At 48.1% G+C, this 18,706-nt stretch overlaps 1 protein-coding gene across 1 annotated transcript in view; it reads left to right on the forward strand.

Moving 5' to 3' along the window:
- The window catches only part of LOC309524391 (dual specificity testis-specific protein kinase 1-like), a 29,709-nt gene extending 11,234 nt beyond the window's left edge, over positions 1-18,475 (forward strand). The window contains exons 3-9 of the mRNA XM_082209030.1: positions 588-709; positions 3,763-3,811; positions 4,366-4,515; positions 10,125-10,298; positions 11,919-12,002; positions 13,768-13,854; positions 15,234-18,475. Of these exons, the coding sequence (XP_082065156.1) occupies positions 588-709; positions 3,763-3,811; positions 4,366-4,515; positions 10,125-10,298; positions 11,919-12,002; positions 13,768-13,854; positions 15,234-15,335 (768 nt within the window). The 3' untranslated portion in view covers positions 15,336-18,475. The remainder of the gene's footprint in view (positions 1-587; positions 710-3,762; positions 3,812-4,365; positions 4,516-10,124; positions 10,299-11,918; positions 12,003-13,767; positions 13,855-15,233) is intronic.
- Positions 18,476-18,706: the final 231 nt, after the last annotated feature.

An 18,706-nucleotide genomic window follows, 5' to 3' on the forward strand; every position in this document is an offset into this window, starting at 1 on the left:
GCTAATGGGGCCTCCTGCTGCCGCCGCTGCGCCACTGCTGTGTGATTTCTGTTCTCATCCTGAAGCAAAGTTCTTAACCTGAGGTACTATTTCTGGGTTAGCAGAGTCTGTAACCTGAAGCTTCTGTAACCTGAAGCGTATGTAACCCGAGGTACCACTGTATATAAGTTTATATAAAAGCGGGCTCAACACACACCCCTGTGGCATCCCCGTATTCATGAGATCCGCAGAGACGTGGGAACCCATCCTGACCCGTTGGGAATGGTTTGATAGAAAATCTAATATCCACCTTCACAAAAGTCCCAGGTCTAATAGTTTGGGCACCAATCTATGCGGAAGAATAGTATTAAATGCAGAACTAGTATTCAAAAGCATTGTTGCCTCCCACTGAGGAGCACAGCCACTTTGGGTAGTAGCCATTGACTGCCCTCTCTTTCATGACCCCGTCTCCCCCTTTTTTAAAGTCATTCAAGTTGGTGGCCATCACTGACTCCAGTGGGAAGGAGTTCCATACTTTGACTATGCCCCGAAATCTGCATGAATAAGTACTTTCTTTTACCTGTTCTGAATCTTCCCAAAACTCACAGGTTGCCCAAAGCCCTGGAGGCAAAGCAATGGTGGTGAAGATCTACAAGAATGACGCAGACCAGGAGGGGATCGTACGCGAGATCAGCTTGCTGCAGAAGCTCTCCCATCCCAACATTGTCAGGTGGGTCTCTGGGTGGCAGGTGACCAGGGGTGGCCCCCCCACTCGCCTCGGTGAGGCAGTCGCCTCAGGCGGCAGGCTGGAGACAACTGGGAGGGGCGGCAGATCCAGGGCCCCAAGAAGCATTCCTCACACTACCTTCTGCGCTTGTTTCCCATGGCCATGGTCTAGAAAGGGTGGGAGCGATGCTTCGGCCACCTGTTCCCCTTTGGCTCCCTTTTTTCTCCCTTGCTGCTTCCAGGATGTTGGTTCTTCCCTGAGCGACCTCTAGCTGCCTCAGGCTGAAAGCAAAGAGTAAGGTTACCGTAACTTCTGTCATAGAGCTTCAGTATGCAGATGACAACTTAGTGTGCGCGCGCTCAGAGGATGACATCCAAACCATCCTAAATATCTTTGCAGAAGCTTACAGAAAGCTTGGCCTATCACTCAACATTCAAAAAACCAAAGTGCTGCACCAGCAAGTACAAAATAATCCTTCTGGCAGCACCACAAATCCAAATCAGTGATGTAATGTTGGAAAATGTCAATCACTTCTCCTACCTGGGCAGTTATCTTCCTACAAGGGCCAACACTGATGCCGAAATCTAGCATCGCCTGAGCTCTGCGAGTGTGGCTTTCTACCAATTGAAGTATCATCATTCTTGTTCTTGGTTTAAATGACCTCGTGCTAGACAACAAAAAGGGAAATGTCATGATGTAATAATAATAATTTTATTATTTGTACCCTGCCCATCTGGCTAGGTTTCCCCAGCTACTCTAGGCGGCTTCCAACAGAACACTGAAAACAGAATAAAACTTCAAACATTAAAAACTTCCCTAAACAGGGCTGCCTTCAAATGTCTTCTAAAAGTCAGATATGTGTGTATTTCCTTGACATCTGATGAAAGCGCAGTGAGGGAACTTCCAGAAAGCCCTCAGAGCTGGACCTCAGTGTCCGGTTGAACGATGGTGGTGGAGATACTCCTTCAGGTATACTAGGCCAAGGCCATTTAGGGCTTTAATGATCAGCACTGACACTTTGAATTGTGCTCAGAAATGCACTGGGAGCCAATGCAGATTCTTTAGAACAGGTGTTATATGGTCTTGGTGGCCACTCCCAGTCACCAGTCTGGCTGCCGCATTCTGGATTAGTTGTAGTTTCCGGGTCACCTTCAAAGGTAGCCCTATGTAGAGTGCATGGCAGTAGTCCAAGCAGGAGATAACCAGAGCATGCACCACTCTGGTGAGACAGTCCGCAGGCAGATAGGGTCTCAGCCTACGTACCAGATGGAGCTGGTAAACAGCTGCCCTGGACACAGAATTGACCTGCACCTCTATGAGTAGCTGTGAGTCCAAAATGACTCCCAGGCTGTGCACCTGGTCCTTCAGGGGCACAGTTGCCCCATTCAGAACCAGGGAGTCCCCCATACCTGCTCGCCCCCTGTCCCCCCCAAACAGTACTTCTGTCTTGTCAGGATTCAACCTCAATCTCTTACACCCCATCCATCCTCCAACTGCCTCCAATCACTCACACAGGACCTACACTGCCTTCACTGATTCTGGTTTGAAAGAGAGGTAGAGCTGTGTATCATCCACATACTGATGAACACCCAGTCCAAACCCCCTGATGATCTGTCCCAGCAGCTTCATATAGATGTTAAAAAGCATGGGGGAGAGGATGGAACCCTGAGAGACCCCACAAGTGAGAGCCTAGGGGTCTGAACACTCATCCCCCACCACCACTTTCTGGACACAATCCAGGAGGAAAAAGTGGAATCACTGTATAAAAATGCTTCCAGCCCCTCTAGGTGGTCCAGAAGGATGTCAAGGTCGGTGGTATCAAAGGCCGCTGAGCGATCCAGCAGAACTAGAAAACAGCTTTCACCTTTGTCCCTAGCCTGCAGGAGATCATCAACCAGTGAGACCAAGGCAGTTTCAGTCCCATAATGAGGCCTGAATCCCGACTGGAAGGGATCCAAATGGTCCACTTCTTCCAGGCGTGCCTGGAGTTGTTCAGCAACCACCTGCTCAATCACCTTGTCCAAGAGTGGAACATTTGAGACTGGGTGATAGTTGGCCATATTGGCCGCGTCCAAATATGTTTATTTAAGAAGCTATTTAATGACCACCTCTTTCAGTGGGTCTGGGAAGGCTCCCTCACAGAGGGAAGCATTCACCACTCCACAGAGCCCATCGCCTAGCCCTTCCCAGCTCGCTTTTATGAGCCAGGATGGGCAAAGATCAAGGAGACAAGTGGTTGGTTTCACTCATCCAAGCAGCCTGTCCACATCCTTGGAGGTAACAGATTAGAATTGCTCCCATGCAACTTAACCAGACAGGACTCTAGCACTCTCCCGCCCTGGCCCTGCTCCCATGGTGGAGTCTACCTCTTTCCGGATCTGAGCGACTTTATCTGCAAAAACTTTGCAAAATCGTTGCAGGAGATCTTGGAGTCCTTACCAGGCCCAGATAACACAGGTGGTTCCGTTAAATTGCAGATCACCTGAAAGAGTGTCCTGCTGCTGTTTTCTGCAGATGCAATAGAGGCAGTGAAGAAGGTCCTCTTTGCTGCCGATATCGCCACTTGGTAGGCTTGACTTTGAGCTCTAACCCATGTCCGGTCTGATTCAGAATGAGTCACTGGCGCTCTAGTCATCTCAGTGATTGTTTCATCACCCTCAGCTCCAGGGAAAACCACATGGCTGTCCGGGCTCCATTCAATCGGAGAGGGCACTTTGGAGCCAAGCAGTAGATAGCACTGGTTGACTCCTCATTGCAGTAGGCCACCAGGGAATCAGCTGAAAGGCCATCAACATGGGACAAAACATCCCCTACCACTTTCTGGAAACCATTTGAATCCATTAAGTGGTGGGGGCGGACCATCTGAATCGGTCCCACCTCCCTGCAGAGGGGAAGGGTCGTGGAGAAGTCCAGTTGCACCAGGAAGTGATCTGACCATGGCACTTCTTTCGTTTCGCTTTTACTAAGTGTCAGATCACCCACGTCACTAGAGGTGAACACCAGGTCCAAGGCATGTCCGTGACTATGATTTTTGTACATTATATTCCCTAATAAAGGTATCTTGGGATCTGTGTGAAGGGTGAGAAGCTGTATCCCATTCTGGAGGTAAGGAACAATTCCCCAAGTGATTCCTCTTTACTGTTATTATGCCTATAACTATACAAGCAGTAACCATAACATAACAAATTGTTTCCCCATGATGGTACTGAATGTTAGGCAGCCCTCAAGACTTGAACCCTTTCCAGTGAGTGCTGGCTGAGGGATCCACTTATTCTTTCCGTGGTGGGCTCCAGATAATACTGTCATTCCCACCCAAGAGTCATCTCGTTCTTTTAGGACTAATGTGATGGAAGCTTCCACTAGAGCACCAGCAAACAACAAATCCCTGCACATAGAAAACTAGCAAGTAGAGCATTTCTGATTTACTAGCTTTCTGTGTGCGAGGATTTGTTTCCTTTTTGGACTAGTGGAGTGGTCTGCCATGGGAACCCTTGCAGGCAAACTGAAGAGGAACACTCCAGGCACGGGTTGCTGTTGGTGGCAATTTAACCTTGGTCCGTGAACAGCCTGCTCTGTTTGGCTGGTGCTGGGACCAGTGTCCCTTCCAGCTTCTTATGGAAATGCTAATGGGTGTTCCCTCTTCAATCCTCTACTGGTAGTATGTGAATGGCGGGTGCCTGGAAGAGCTGCTGGCCTGCAAAGAAGTCTCTCTCAGCTGGAAGGAGAAAGTGGACCTGGCTTCAGACATCACCCGGGGGATGGTCTATTTGCACTCTAAGAACATCTACCACAGGGATCTCAACTCCAAGGTAAGCTAACTGGAGATCCTCCCTGGGCAGGGGCAGTCTACCTTTTAAGGACCAGTTGCTGGCTGTGATGGTTGGTGCCCACTGGCACTGTTAGGGCAGAAGACAAGCAGGTTGTCAGAACCAGAACCAGAGCAGGCAGGTGGGGGTTGGCAGTGCCTCTTGCACCCTAACGGACTAAGCTCCACTGGTTGCTGGGCAGCGATAGCAAGGGAGGGTTGTGGTCTTTACGTCCTGCTTGTGGACTTGCCAGGGCGTTTGGTTGGCCACTGCGGAAAACAGGATGCTAAACTGGGAGCTTAGTCCAAATCAGGACATTCACCCATCTAGCTCAGTACCAAGGGTGGAAGAAAAGCTCTGCTGGATCAGGCCCATGACCCGTCTAGTCCAGCACCCGGTTCTCACAGTGGCCAACCTGTGGAAAACCAGCAAGCAGGACTTGAGGACCAGAGCACTCTGCCTTTTCTGTGTTTCCCAGAAACTGGGAAGCATTGCTACTCCGACCATGGAGCTAGAGCATAGCCACCGTGGCCAGGAGCCCCTAATAGCCTCAACCTCCATTTATTTTCCCAGTCCTCTTTTAAAGCCGTCTCTGTGGGAGGGAGGGTGTTCCATAGTTCAACACTGCGCTGCGTGAAGAAGGACTTTGTTTTATCTGTCCTGAACCTTCCAACGTTCAGCTTCGTTGGGTGTCCACAAGTTCTTGCATTAGGAGTACTGTCTATACCAGGGGTCAGCAACCTTTTTCAGCAGGGGGCCGGTCCACTGTCCCTCAGACGTTGTGGGGGGCCGGACTATATTTTGAAGAAAAAAATGAACAAATTCCTATGTCCCACAAATAACCGAGATGCATTTTAAATAAAAGCACACATTCTAATCATGTGAAAACACTAGGCAGGCCCCACAAACAACCCAGAGATGCATTCTAAATAAAAGGACACATTCTACTCATAAAAAAAGCTGATTCCTGGACTGTCCACAGGCCAGATTTAGAAGGCGATTGGGCCAGATCCAGCCCCCGGGCCTTAGTTTGTCTAAAGGTAAAGGGACCCCTGACCATTAGGTCCAGTCGTGGTCGACTCTGGGGTTGTGGCGCTCATCTCGCTTTATTGGCCGAGGGAGCCAGCGTACAGCTTCCGGGTCATGTGGCCAGCATGACTAAGCCGCTTCTGGCGAACCAGAGCAGCGCACAGAAACACCGTTTACCTTCCCACTGGAGTGGTACCTATTGATCTACTTGCACTTTGATGTGCTTTCGAACTGCTAGGTGGGCAGGAGCAGGGACCGAGCAATGGGAGCTCACTCTGTGGTGGGGATTTGAACCACTGACCTCCTGATTGGCAAGTCCTAGGCTCTGTGGTTTAACCCACAGCACCTACCCATGGTCTATACCAACTGGCAGCAGGATTTCAGAGAGGGAATCTTTCCCAGCCCTGCCTGGAGAACCTAGGCATTGAATCTGAGACCTTCTGCATGCTAAGCAGATGATCGGCTACTGAACTTCTGGCCCTTCCTGAGTAGACGAGCCTTTGGTCTCTAAGCAAAGGCAGTTCTTTATGCTCTTCAGAGATTTTGCAAATTATTTTAATTTTTGTATTCATTTCATAAAATTTATACGCAACTTGATTGTTAAAAAGAACAAAGTAACCTCAGAGTGGCTTACAAATTCAACACACATTAACGAAGAGCCCTTGCAGGAAATCTTCCACATGAACCTAGAGAGAACTGGCTGAGTAGGGGAGAGACGCATCTTTTTTCCTGCCTGCCTCTGGGAGGCAAAGCTCTCCAAGCTTGAACAGTGAGGTCATTGCCAATCTACTTAGAGGAGAGGCAGATCATCTGCTGGTTAATGGCATCATTGCTTAATGGGATTTTGGCCTCTGCATTTCTTGGGCCTTTTCCAGAAGCCTCCAAATTTGCAGAGCGGTTGGTGGTGCGGGTAGAGGTTCGTGTGAGATTGGAGTTTGGGGTCCCCCTAAGGGAAACAAGTGGCCAAGAGATTCCTGGAAGAGGGAAGAGTGTACTTGTTTGCACAGTGATGCAGCAATAGCTATGATTAAAAGGCGGTCAAGCAAACTATTGAATAAGAAGGTCTATCAGTGACTATTAAATTAATGGAACTTCCATGTTGAAGTCAAGTCTACCTCTAACAGCTGCAATTGGGGGGCGGGGCGGGGGGGACAACAGGATGCAGTTCTTTGGAGAGCTTCATGTCCTACCTGTGGATTTCTTAGAGGTATCCTGCTGATAATTGTGGGAAGCAATGTGTGTACATGTGTGTTGATCTAGGAAGGCTCCTCCTACAAAAGTGGTGTCAATGAGGGATGAGCAAATCTGCCTCTTTCTCTTTCTAATTTCCTCCACGGTCTTAATTTTGTGTGTTTAAAAGATTCTCACGAGAAGGTCCTCACTTTGGCCGCACACACACACTTTTGCAAGCAATTTCCCCAAATATAATTCATATGTTGTTTACACCAGTATATGCATTTGTTACCATAAGTTTGTTTCTATCCTTCTTTTTGGCCCAAAGGCTTCCAAAGCAGTGAACAGATTAATAGAGAAAGAAATATACAGTACGTATAGAAGTACAATGAATAAATACAACACTTCAATAAAATTATAAAATAGCGAAGTCGCTAGATGCTCCATCAATCCCGTTGTATGTGTTTGTGAGCTGGGTTCATTATCTCACCACAGCTACAGCTCCCTTGCATTCCACCTCTTGCTTAGAAGCCAAGTTAGCTCATATCCACAGTTGCCCAAGGGGAACCACTCTGAAGGAGCAAACACCGGTGACACTTTCCGCAAAATCTTTTTTTTTTTTTACTCGTTTTTTTAGTTGGAGAATAGCCAAATATTTGGAGAAGGGCAAATTTCGAAGCACAGTTGCATTTCCGTTCATATGTTGTTTGGGGAGATGTAGGTCTGGTAGGTTTATATTAAAATGAAGATTGCACTGAATTTCTGCCTCACTCCTAGCAATAGCACCCAGCTGTGGTGGGGCATAAAATGGGTCTGTGTCTGTTTATCAGGGTGTCATAGGCATAAGGGGAGACCGAGGAACTAGTTGTCTACTCTAAGGGCAACAGGCCTGATCCAGTAAGCCAGTGTTTTTCAACTTTTTTTAGTCCACAGCTCCCTTGACCAACTCCATTCCTTCTGCGGCACCCCTGTGGGGCTCAGGACCCCAGTTACGTCCCCGCTTGCCTGCAGAGCTGGCAGCCTCTCACTCTTTTTCGAACAGCCTCCCTTGTGGAGTGTTCCCTCAGCCTCCTCTCCTCTCCCCTCTCCTTCAGTGTCCTCCGGGCATCAGCTGCTGCTGTCCCTGGTCTCTGAGCTGCCCCCCAGCCTCACACTGCCCGCCAGGGGCCTGGGACTTATCTGTCCATTCCCAACAGCAAGGGCTGATGGACTGACTAGGTGGGCTCCCTCAACCACCTGCTTGCTTGCTTGCTTACTCTGAGACAGTCTCAGCTCCTGGCAACCAGCACCCTGTGTGGCCAGCCCCAGAGGCACCACTCGCTCATGGAATTTGTAGCCAGGGCTGCTACAACAAACATCTGTGCAAACCTTTGAGAGGCAGATGCACGAGAGGACATCAGGGGAGGGAGGGAAGGAAGGAAATAGCCAGGGTTGCAGAGGGTGCTGCAGCACAATGGTTAAAAACCACTGCAATGGTTTGGTGTGGGAGGGTCTCTTGCGCTCAGATCCTGCTTGCTGCCTTCCCACAGGCATCTGATTGGCCACTGCAAGAAGAGGGTGCTGGACTAGAGGGACCCCCCTTTGGCCAAATCTAGCAGGGCTCTTTTTATGTTCTTATGGTACCTTCAGATCTGTTAAAGAAATTGGAGTTCTTGTTGAAACTGCACTGAAAAGGATATATCAAGAACTCTGGCCAAAAGTTTCAATATAAGGAATAATTCCTACTCAAGAGTGAAATGAAAAACGTGTATATTCTGCTAAGAATAACAGTTTGAAGCTAGTAGTAAATTTAAACACAACGTGTAAGTACGATAGTTTTAAAGTAACGGTACGTTTGGATACAACGTTTAAGTACAGAAATAATGTAGTTTCAAATATACAGTGATATAGTACAAAGGTACATGAAATACCAGTGCACAGCAATTGTTTTATACAAGTCTCAATAGTAGTCAAAATAGTAGTAAAAAAGAGTCCATATTATATAAAATCAGAATAAAGAATAAAGAATCAAATAGGGCCAAAAAGGAGTATCCGGAGTGTGAATCAGATGTACGACTCAGTAGTGGTGACCAGGACAGGGCCCTGTTTCAGAGTACACGCCTTCTTCAGCTCGGTTTTTTGAGGACTATAAATCTGTTGGAAGTCTGTATCATTTAGTTCTTTTATGTTTCTATTTCGACATGTGTCTTAGATAATTGAATCCAAGTTTTCTTGCGTTTCTCTGTGCGTCTTCAGATCTGTAGCATCTTTTGGGGCTAGTACAGTGGTACCTCTGGTTGCGAACAGGATCCGTTCCGGATGCCCGTTTGCAACATGAGCAGAGCGCAACCTGCAGCGGCTCGTCTGCGCACGCACGGGTTGCGATCCGCCGCTTCTGCGTATGCACGTGACATCATTTTGCGCTTCTGTGCATGCACGAGCGGCGAAACCCGGAAGTAACCCTTTCCGGTACTTCCGGGTCACCGTGGGACGCAACCTGAAAAAACGTATCATGAAGCAAATGTAACATGAGGTATGAGTGTACAAGAATTCACCGACTTTCTGATTGAAGGCTCCCTCGGCCAGTAAAACGAGATGAACGCCGCAACCCCAGAGTCGTCTGCAGCTGGAGCTAACAGTCAGTCAGGGGTCCCTTTACCTTTACCTTATAAGAATTCACACACACCTCTTAGTGGTGCAGCAATAAAACTGCTGGCACACTTGCGAAGCTAAGCAGGATCCGGTATGATTTCAAACAACAATAATAGTAATAATATTTTTTATTTATACCCCGCCCTCCCCAGCCAAGGCCTGGCTCAGGGCGGCTAACAAGCAATAATAAAAACAAGTTGAATGAATACAGCTTAAAAACAAGATTAAAATACAACATAAAAATATTGAAACATTAAAATATTAAAATGCAGCCTCATCACAGGAGGAGAAAGGGAAAAGAAAAAAAGGGGGGGGGAGGGAATCAAATTGGCTCCAAGCCAAAGGCCAGGCGGAACAACTCTGTCTTACAGGCCCTGCGGAAAGAAATCAGATCCTGCAGGGCCCTGGTCTCATGAGGCAGGGAGTTCCACCAGGCCGGAGCCAGAGTTGAAAAGGCCCTGGCTCTGGTTGAGGCTAATCTGACTTCCTTAGGGCCCGGGACCACTAGGGTGTTGCTATTTATGGACCTTGAGGCTCTCCGTGGGGCATACCGGGAGAGGCAGTCCCGTAGGTACGAGGGTCCTAGGCCGTGAAGAGCTTGAGGATGAGGGAACGCATGTTGAGATTCCTGCATTGCAGGGGGTTGGGCTAGATGACCGTCGGGTCCCTTCCAGCTCTATAACTCGATGATTCTCGTATGTGTTCAAAGTTGCCACTTAGAGCAGGAAAGGAAGAGAGAATGTGCAACCTTGTAAAGTGTGCCTTGAAATGGGTTTCAGAACTGCCTCATTCGGGTGACGCAACGTGGGCGTGAGGCCCTGGTGACGGATTTCGGCCTAGCCAAGGAAGTGGCGGAGCTTTCTGCGAAGGACCCTGAAAGAAAGCTTTCTTTGGTGGGCTCGGCTTTCTGGATGGCCCCTGAGATGTTGCGAGGGGAACCTTATGACCGGAAGGTACCATATTTCCCACCCCTCCGTTAGTTTGAGGGCTGTTCTTTTTGGGACCCAATCTGGCCCTTATCCCCAGGGTACCTTGATTTACTAGCGTAGTCTGCCTTGTTAGTAGTGATGGATGAGCCTATGAATTTCAGTTTCTCTGTTTCCCCCAATCTTATGTTCAGCTTAGATCTATTTGTATTTTTATTAAGTCCTCAAAATAATTAGTTGACAACTTAGCACATTTTCCCAATTTATATGCAATTTCCCCTAATATTATTTGCCTCTAATGCCATTTTAATGAATATGTATTTTCATGCACACTTTCCCCAAGTGTTTGTGTGTATGTGTGTGAGTGAGAGAGAGAGCGCGCGAACACACACACACACATTTTTCTTGGATTGGAGAACTGCATGGCAAAATTTGGAGACATGTGAATTTCAAGGATAGCTGTATTTAGGTTAATATCTAGTTTCAGGAAGTATTAATTGGGTAGGTTTGCATAAAAATGTGAACTGAACAGAATCCACCCCTCACCCCCTGAGTACAATGCCTGTCTATTTATTTTATTTTGCAACATTTATATAACGCTTGATCACTATACAGTCGTACCTCGGAAGCTGAATGGAATCTGTTCCGGAAGTCCATTCGACTTCCAAAATGTTCAGAAACCAAAGCGCAGCTTCTGATTGGCTGCAGGAAGCTCCTGCAGCCAATCGGAACCCGTGTTCGATGTTTGGGTTCCAAAGAAAGTTCGCAAACCAGAACACTCACTTCCAGGTTTGTGGCGTTCAGGAGCCAAAAGGTTCATCTCGCAAGGCATTTGGGATCCAAGGTACGACTAAAACCAAAAAGCATTTTACAGAAACCCCTTGTACAAGCTCACCTGCACCGTTGTTTAATGTGGGTAGTAAATTTCTTGTACTTCCGTTCATTCTATGTTGTCTCGCCAGCATTCTTCTCTTAAATCACCCACTTCCCACACATTCTCCTCTATCGATCTGGATTTTCTCATACCAGCGATACGTGAAAAAGGCGAGGGCACAAAACAATCCAGATTGGAGGAAAGGAAAGTGTAGGCAGTGATTTAAGAGGAGAGAGTCATATGGGTAGTGGAGAAGTGATGGAGGTGCAGGAAGCTTCCTCTCCACATTAAACAACAATGCAGATGAGCCATCAATCTCTGACTCAGACAACAGTCTATGTTGTTTGCTTTTATGCAGAAACCTAGACGGCAACATCCTTAGCTGTGGTGGGTGGAGAAGTCTGCCTGCTTTCAGGTATTTCCAAGCTATTCAGAAGACTTCAGGGGATCCACCCACTGATGGCATTTGGCCAACCTCCCTGACAAAAGAGGCGCTTGGCAACTTTACCAGGCTCATTAAGGACTTAATTATCCAGCACTGGCTCTCCTCCAAGCTCCCAGTCTCACAGGAATGTTAAAAGCAGTCTTTTATTAGCAAGGCACCTCTGTTTGTGGACTAGTAACCTCAGGGTTCCTGTCTTCCAACCCTTTATGATGTCGCCTCCAACTTCTGTGAAAGGCTGGATTGTTGGTCCCTCTGCTCACTGCCTGTGGGGCCTCCAGAGACCATCTCCCACTGCTTCCTCCCACTGACCCCTTGCTCCTTCCTGTAGGTGGACGTCTTCTCTTTCGGCATTGTCCTGTGCGAAATACTAGGGAGAATCCCAGCTGACCCTGAGGTGCTGCCCCGGACCCAGGTCATTATGGTGCTTTTATCTGCTATTCCATCTCAAGTAACGTTGGCTGACACCAAGGCTTTGGCATGTTGCATCATGCACCATCCATGCAGTGCCCACAAGATGCTGTGCTCTGTTTAAAAGCACATGCATTGCGGACTCTGCCTAGCGACAGTGATGGTTTTGTACAGCACCATCTGTGCTAGCCGGTGGAGTTTGTATGTTGCAGGAGAAGTTAACTTCAGTGAACTGAATCCTTGCTTGGAGGAAACTTTTAACTGGAAGATGTTCAGACTAAGACTTGGGATAAAATAAGAAAGCTTAAGGGAAGTACATTGCTTGACAGGAAAGGGTTCTATATGCTAACTAAGTATTTGGAGAAACCAAGAAGCCTTGTTTGACTGTTTGTTCTCAGAAGATCAGTGCAGGTGCCAGGCTGTTTTGTTCCCTAGGCAAGGCTATCTACTTGCACTCCCCACCAAAATAATTGCTAACTTCAGTTTGCAAAAACAGATGTTTTGTAGACAAAAATAAAATAAAATTACAAAACTTGAAACTGCTAAATTTATTTTGAATTGCAAGATAATATTTGATTATCTTTCTCAAATACAAAAGAAAATGTTTTAGCACATACCGTATTTTTCGCTCTATTAGATGCACCCGACGATTGGATGCACCTAGTTTTTAGGGGAGGAAAACAAGAAAGAAATAAGAAAGGAACGCAAAGCACCCTGAGCTAAGAGGGAGCGCTCCTCCATCTTCGCTCAGGAGGCTTTGCAGGGCTACCCCTGAAGCCAGGAGAGCAAGCAGGATTGGTGCGCACCGATCCCTCTTGCCCTCCTGGCTTCAGCGAAAGCAAGCCTACCGGCTTTCCTCCCGCAAGAGCCATGCGCTCTTTAATGGGAGCGTGGCTCTTGGGGGCTTTTCTGGGAGGTGGGGGAAGGGACAGAGCCGCATGCTCTGTCCCTTCCCCCACCTCCCGCAAAAGCCAGGGATAGCTGCATGAAGCCTCCGCAGGGGCTCCTTCGCGTGGCTAAGCCAGAAGCTAGAACAGCCAGCGGGGTCCTGCTCGCTGTCCTGGCTTCCTCTTTAGCCGCGTGCAGCCTCTCCGGCCGGGAGACGCTGCACGGGGCTATGGCATAAGCCAAGACAGCCAGCAGGATGCATCCCACTCGCTCTCCTGGCTTCTTTAGTCACGCACAGCTTCTCCCAGGCAAGGGGAGTCTTCATCCCCTGCCCGGTAGAGGCTGCATGCGGCTAAGGCTCCCCCAAGAGCCACGCTCCCGTTAAAGAGCGCACGCAGTGTGTGTGTGGCTCTTGGGGGCTTTTCCCCGAGGAGGGAAAAGGGCAGCTCTTCTCCTTCCTTGGGAAAAGCCCCCAAGAGCCGCACACATGCTCCACGCGACTCTTTAAAGGGAGCACTGACAGAGCCTCCCACCTGCATTCACTCCATAAGATGCACACACATTTCCCCATACCTTTTAGGAGGGGAAAAGTGTGTTTTATAGAGCGAAAAATACGGTATATCATTTGAATAATCTTCATGCCAAAATAAGCTTATGAGACATTGACCAAACAGGCAGGGGCCTCTGGCCACATGTGTTCTCCACTCATTTTAAGGGGTCCTCTTTTGTGGAAGGAGAGTGGAATCCTTGGGGCCCAAGTGTAACCGAGGGGGCAGCATTCTGGACAAACTTGTGGTGGCACAAGCTCTGCTGTTCTCGGGCTGGATAAGTGGATGAAAAGCTGAGTCACCTGTGAATCCTTTTATCATTTTCCCTGCTAGGATTATGGTCTGGATGTGGCGTCCTTCTATGACATGATCCGCGAATGTCCCAAGCAGGTCTTGGATCTGGCTGCCAGCTGCTGCAGGGTAAGAAAGTTACTGGGAGGAGTTAAAAGAAAGTCCTTGTCATGCAGTGTATCATTAACTTACAAAAATTGTTGCTGTGATAGCCAATTAGCTTGGATGGCTTCAAAAGTGGAGAAGTAACTCCCCCCCTTTTTTATGACAATAGGTCTGTTCAACAGGATTCTTGGTAGCTAAGAATAGAGCCTATTCAGAGGCTGTCAATAATAATAATAATAATAATAATAATAATAATAATAATAATAATAATAATAATAATTTATTCGTACCCCGCCCATCTGGCTGGGTTTCCCCAGCTACTCTGGGCGGCTTCCAACAGAACACTAAAATACAATAACCTAGTAAACATTAAAAGCTTCCCTAAACAGGGCTGCCTTCAGATGGCTTCTAAATGTTTGGTAGTTGTTTTTCTCTTTGACATCTGGTGGGAGGGCGTTCCACAGGGCGGGTGCCACTACTGAGAAGGCCCTTTGCCTGGTTCCCTGTAACTTGGCTTCTCATAGCGAGGGAACTGCCAGAAGGCCCTCGGCGCTGGACCTGAATGTCTGGGCAGAACGATGGAGGTGGAGACACTCCTTCAGGTATACAGGACCGAGGCCATTTAGGGCTTTAAAGGTCAGCACCAACACTTTGAATTGTGCTCGGAAACGTACTGGGAGCCAGTGTAGGTCTTTCAAGACCGGTGTTATGGGCAGGACAGTAGGTGACAGGCAGAAACAAAGGACTGTTGACTTTAGTCCCTGGCATCTGGTTAGCCACTATGGGGAGCAGGATGCTGGACCTGATGGAGGTTTAATCCTTCTTGATTAATCCCATAATTAGGAAGGGGAGCTGGTTGGATCAGGCCCATGGCCCATCTGGTCCACCATCCTGTGGGAAACTCTGAAGCAGGGTTTAAGCAAAAGAGCCCTCTTCCCTCCTGCACGTCCATCAACTGTTATTCAGAAGCATCACTGCCTCTGGCTGTGGGGGCAGAGTCTGGCCATCATAGCCAGCAGCCATCGACAGCCTCCATGAATTTGTCCAATCTTCTTTTAATCTTCCAACCTTCTGTTTCATTTGGCTTCCAAAGAGAGCCAGTGTGGTGTAGTGGTTAAGAGCGGTAGTCCCGTAATTTGGAGAACCGGGTTCGCGTCTCCGCTCCTCCACATGCAGCTGCTGGGTGACCTTGGGCCAGTCACACTTCTCTCTGAAGTCTCTCAGCCCCACTCACCTCACAGAGTGTTTGTTGTGGGGGAGGAAGGGAAAGGAGATTGTTAGCCGCTTTGAGACTCCTTCGGGTAGTGATAAAGCGGGATATCAAATCCAAACTCTTCTTCTTCTTCATGGCCTTGATTTTTCTCTTTCTTCTTCTCCCCGCAACCCCTTCCTGCTCCTTCCAGGTGGAAGCGTTCAAGCGCCCGTCGTTCTCAGAGATCTTGGAGGAGCTGGAAGACACTGCAGAGAGGCTGGAATCTACAGTGGGCAAGCAGACCCCCGGCTGAAGCACCGGGGACCTGAGCTGCAAATGTACTTGTATATCTTGAAACGGACAGCGGTGAGCAGGAGGGAAAAGGGCCTCACGGCAAAATATTAAAGGGGTGCCTTGCCCTGCTCACCCATTTCAGGACAGATCCGCGACTTGTATAGAGGAAGAGGGGGTTCTGTTTGTGCCTGGCTAGCCTAGCCCCTGGATCTGTCCACTGCAGAGCCTCTCTTGTAGAACAGCTTTTAAGAAAAGATGGTCCTGCCAAGGTCCTGTTGCTTGCAGAGCAAGCAAGGTGTACCACACAAGTGGGGGGGGGAGGCCACCCACCTCTCCAGACCAGTGCCTGCTGAAGAAATGGGCTTTAGGTAGCTCTAGCCACTGAGCCCAAGGTGCATGGAAAAGGCAGCAAATCCAGTGCAACTGCCAGCCCAAAACCCTTTTCTGGCCCCCACAACATTTTATTGAATTTTTATTTGTATACAAAAACTGTAGGCACAAAAAAGGAAAAGAAAAATCTGTTCGTTAGGCCTCCCCCACCCCATTCCCTGGCCGTCTTGCTGTCGCTTCTTGGCTGTTTCTGCTTCTTAACTGGTGCCAGGATCAGGCCAAATGAGAGACAACCATGCACACACAGTGAGAGTGAGAGAGAGCACTTTTTCTCAATGCGGAGATTGATTAACACATAGAACGTGGTGCCATAGAATGACGCTGGGGGTTTAGACAAAATCCGTCAAAGTGGAGCTAGCTAGGAGTTGTGGTGGCTGATAGTGGGATCTCTGTGCAAATAAATCATCTACTGGGAAAGGCAAATGCCCGTTTGTGGGCTTCCCGAAATGGGGATCTGCTTGGAAGTTGTGGGGAATGGGAGACTGGGCACAATAGATCTATGCTTCATTGGAGCTCCTCCATCCTTGCAGCCCATCTTTTGCAACATACAATTCAGGGATTGCAGCAAATAGGGCATTATTGACAAGATGACCTCTAAGCCACCCCCTTCCAACTCCTGCAACAGCGGGGTGGGCCCAGGAGTTGCCTGTTCACCATGCTGGCCAAACAGAAGCAGTGTAGCTCTGAATAAGCTGCTGGTGGTGGGGCAAACAGCAGGTGAGAGATGCAGCCTTTGTGCCCCTTCATGGATCCTCCTGGCTGTCCTATGCTTGGAAGCAGTATACTCAACTAGAGGTCAAACTTCAGCAAAACAGTCCTTGTTTCCATATCTGAGAAGTCCCCATTTTTCAGCAGAAGACTTTCTCCTCTTGCCAGACCTTGTTTCTCCCTAAGCCAGGCATGGGGGAGCCTGTGGCTCTCCATGGGGCTTTGAACCCCACCCTCACTGTTTCAGCCTGCATGGCCAGTGCTCTGGCATCCATCGTTCCACCTCTTCCTTGCAATGGTCCACGTTTTGAGGTGTCCCTGCCAAGGGCACATCTCACATTTATTCCTGCAGCATCAGTACTGTTCCTGGAAACAGGTGTGACTTCTTGGGGGGCTCCCTGTTTACAAGTCACCATGGGCAAGTGATGAGAAGGGTGGAAGTTCAAGATGGGGAGTGTGGCATAAAAAGAGTTGTGCAAAGTATGATGGGCTGTAGCTCAGCAAAGGCCCCGGAATCAACCCTTGGCATCCCTAGTTGTTTTAAAAAGGATCTGAAGGAAAGACCCTTCTCTGCTTGAGACCCTGGAGGAGCAGCTGTCAGTTTGCATTTATTTTATGCTGGAGAGAAGCAATTCAGTTTGCATTTATAGGCAAACCTTCCTAATTATCCAAAACAATCTGCAAACCGAAACTCACCCACCCTATGAAGTTCGCAGCTCTCTTAATGTTGCAGTGCTGGGGCATAGCGTGCATATAAATGCACACACAGTGGTATCTTGGTTCTCAAACTGAATCCATTCCAGAAGTCCATTCCAAAAACCAAGGTGTTCCAAAACCAAGGTGTGCTTTCACATAAAAAAGTAATGCTAAAGGGATTAATCCATTCCAGACTTTTAAAAACAACCCCTAAAACAGCAATTTAACATGAATTTTGTTATCTAACAAGCTAGATCCATAAAATGAAAGCAATAAACAATGTACTGAAGTCACACAATCAATCAGTCAGTCAGTCAGTCAGTAGCTGAACAAAAAAGAGCTGTAAAAACAAAAACGCAAAATAAATAGCAAAAACAGAGAGACACCAGTGTCACACTCAAAACGGAAGTGTGGCACTCAAAACAGAGCATGTTTGGCTTCCGAAGAAAGTTTGCAAACCAGAACACTTGCTTCCAGGTTTGCAGTGTTTGGGTTCCAAAGTTGTTTGAGTACCAAGGCGTTTGAGAACCAAGGTACCACCGTATATTAGTGAAAATATTCAAAATGAGAACGTGTTGTAAAAGGTGAATTCCACACTAAAATTCTGGTGCGTTTTCGTGAGAGCTTATTTAACAACAAATCACAAACTGATGTATGATTGTGGAGAAGTGAACTTAAGAAAAAGCTAGAGATTGAGAAGACACCAAAATTGCCAACATCCCCTCAGCTGGACTTTGGACCAGGCAGCTTCCTGTGTTCATGGAGGTGACTTTTGTTTAGACCCAACCCAAACATGATGAGGGATGCCTGGCTTGATGTCACAGCTGCCAAGGTTGTCCCCTCCCTTTGCAAGCAGCAGTCAGTGAGGTGGGATAGGGAATTCTGAGCATCTTGACATCACACTGTCTTGCTTTATCAGAAGCTATCTTGTAGTACTTGGGGGTGGTGAGTAGGGGCACATTCCCTGGGAAGTCTTGCTTGGGCCGTAGTCTCTAGGTTTTATCAAACACCCCCCCCCTCCCGGTTAAACACAACATTAAAAAGTGGGATAGGTTTTGCCAGGTGGGCTTTTAAAGCAGGTACAGGGAACATGGTGATTTCCAGATGTTGCAGACTACAGGTCATCCCTGCCCACTGGCCATGCTGGCTGGGATATTGGGAGCTGGAGTCCCCAACACCTGGAGGGGCTGTGGGTTACCCATTCCTGTTTCCAGAAGGTGCCACTCCTGCCCTCCCCATCACTGATTTTTTAAAAGTCCCATCTGCAGAGTTATGGCCCCAGCCTGTTGCAACTCATGATTGGTCTGCCTTTTCCCTTTGTATGAATCAATAAATGACTTGGGAACCTGCTCCTCAAATACCAAATGTCTCAGTTTCCCTCCCCCTTTATGTGGCTTTCCTGTTTCTTTGGTAGCAGCTTTGAAAGGGTGGGGCTGAAAGCAGAAAGTTATCTGAAAAGAAGTCAAACTGAAATTTGGAACTGAAGTGCATTTGGGAGAGTTGATTTTCTGTCAACGTCCCCCCCCCCTTCTTCACAGATCCCAGCTTTCCATAACCCCGCACCGCCTCTAAAAGCTTCAGACCTCTGCCTTCATC

The sequence above is a fragment of the Podarcis vaucheri genome (genome assembly GCF_965113315.1).
Source record: "Podarcis vaucheri genome assembly, chromosome: Z".
Lineage (NCBI taxonomy): Eukaryota > Metazoa > Chordata > Lepidosauria > Squamata > Lacertidae > Podarcis > Podarcis vaucheri.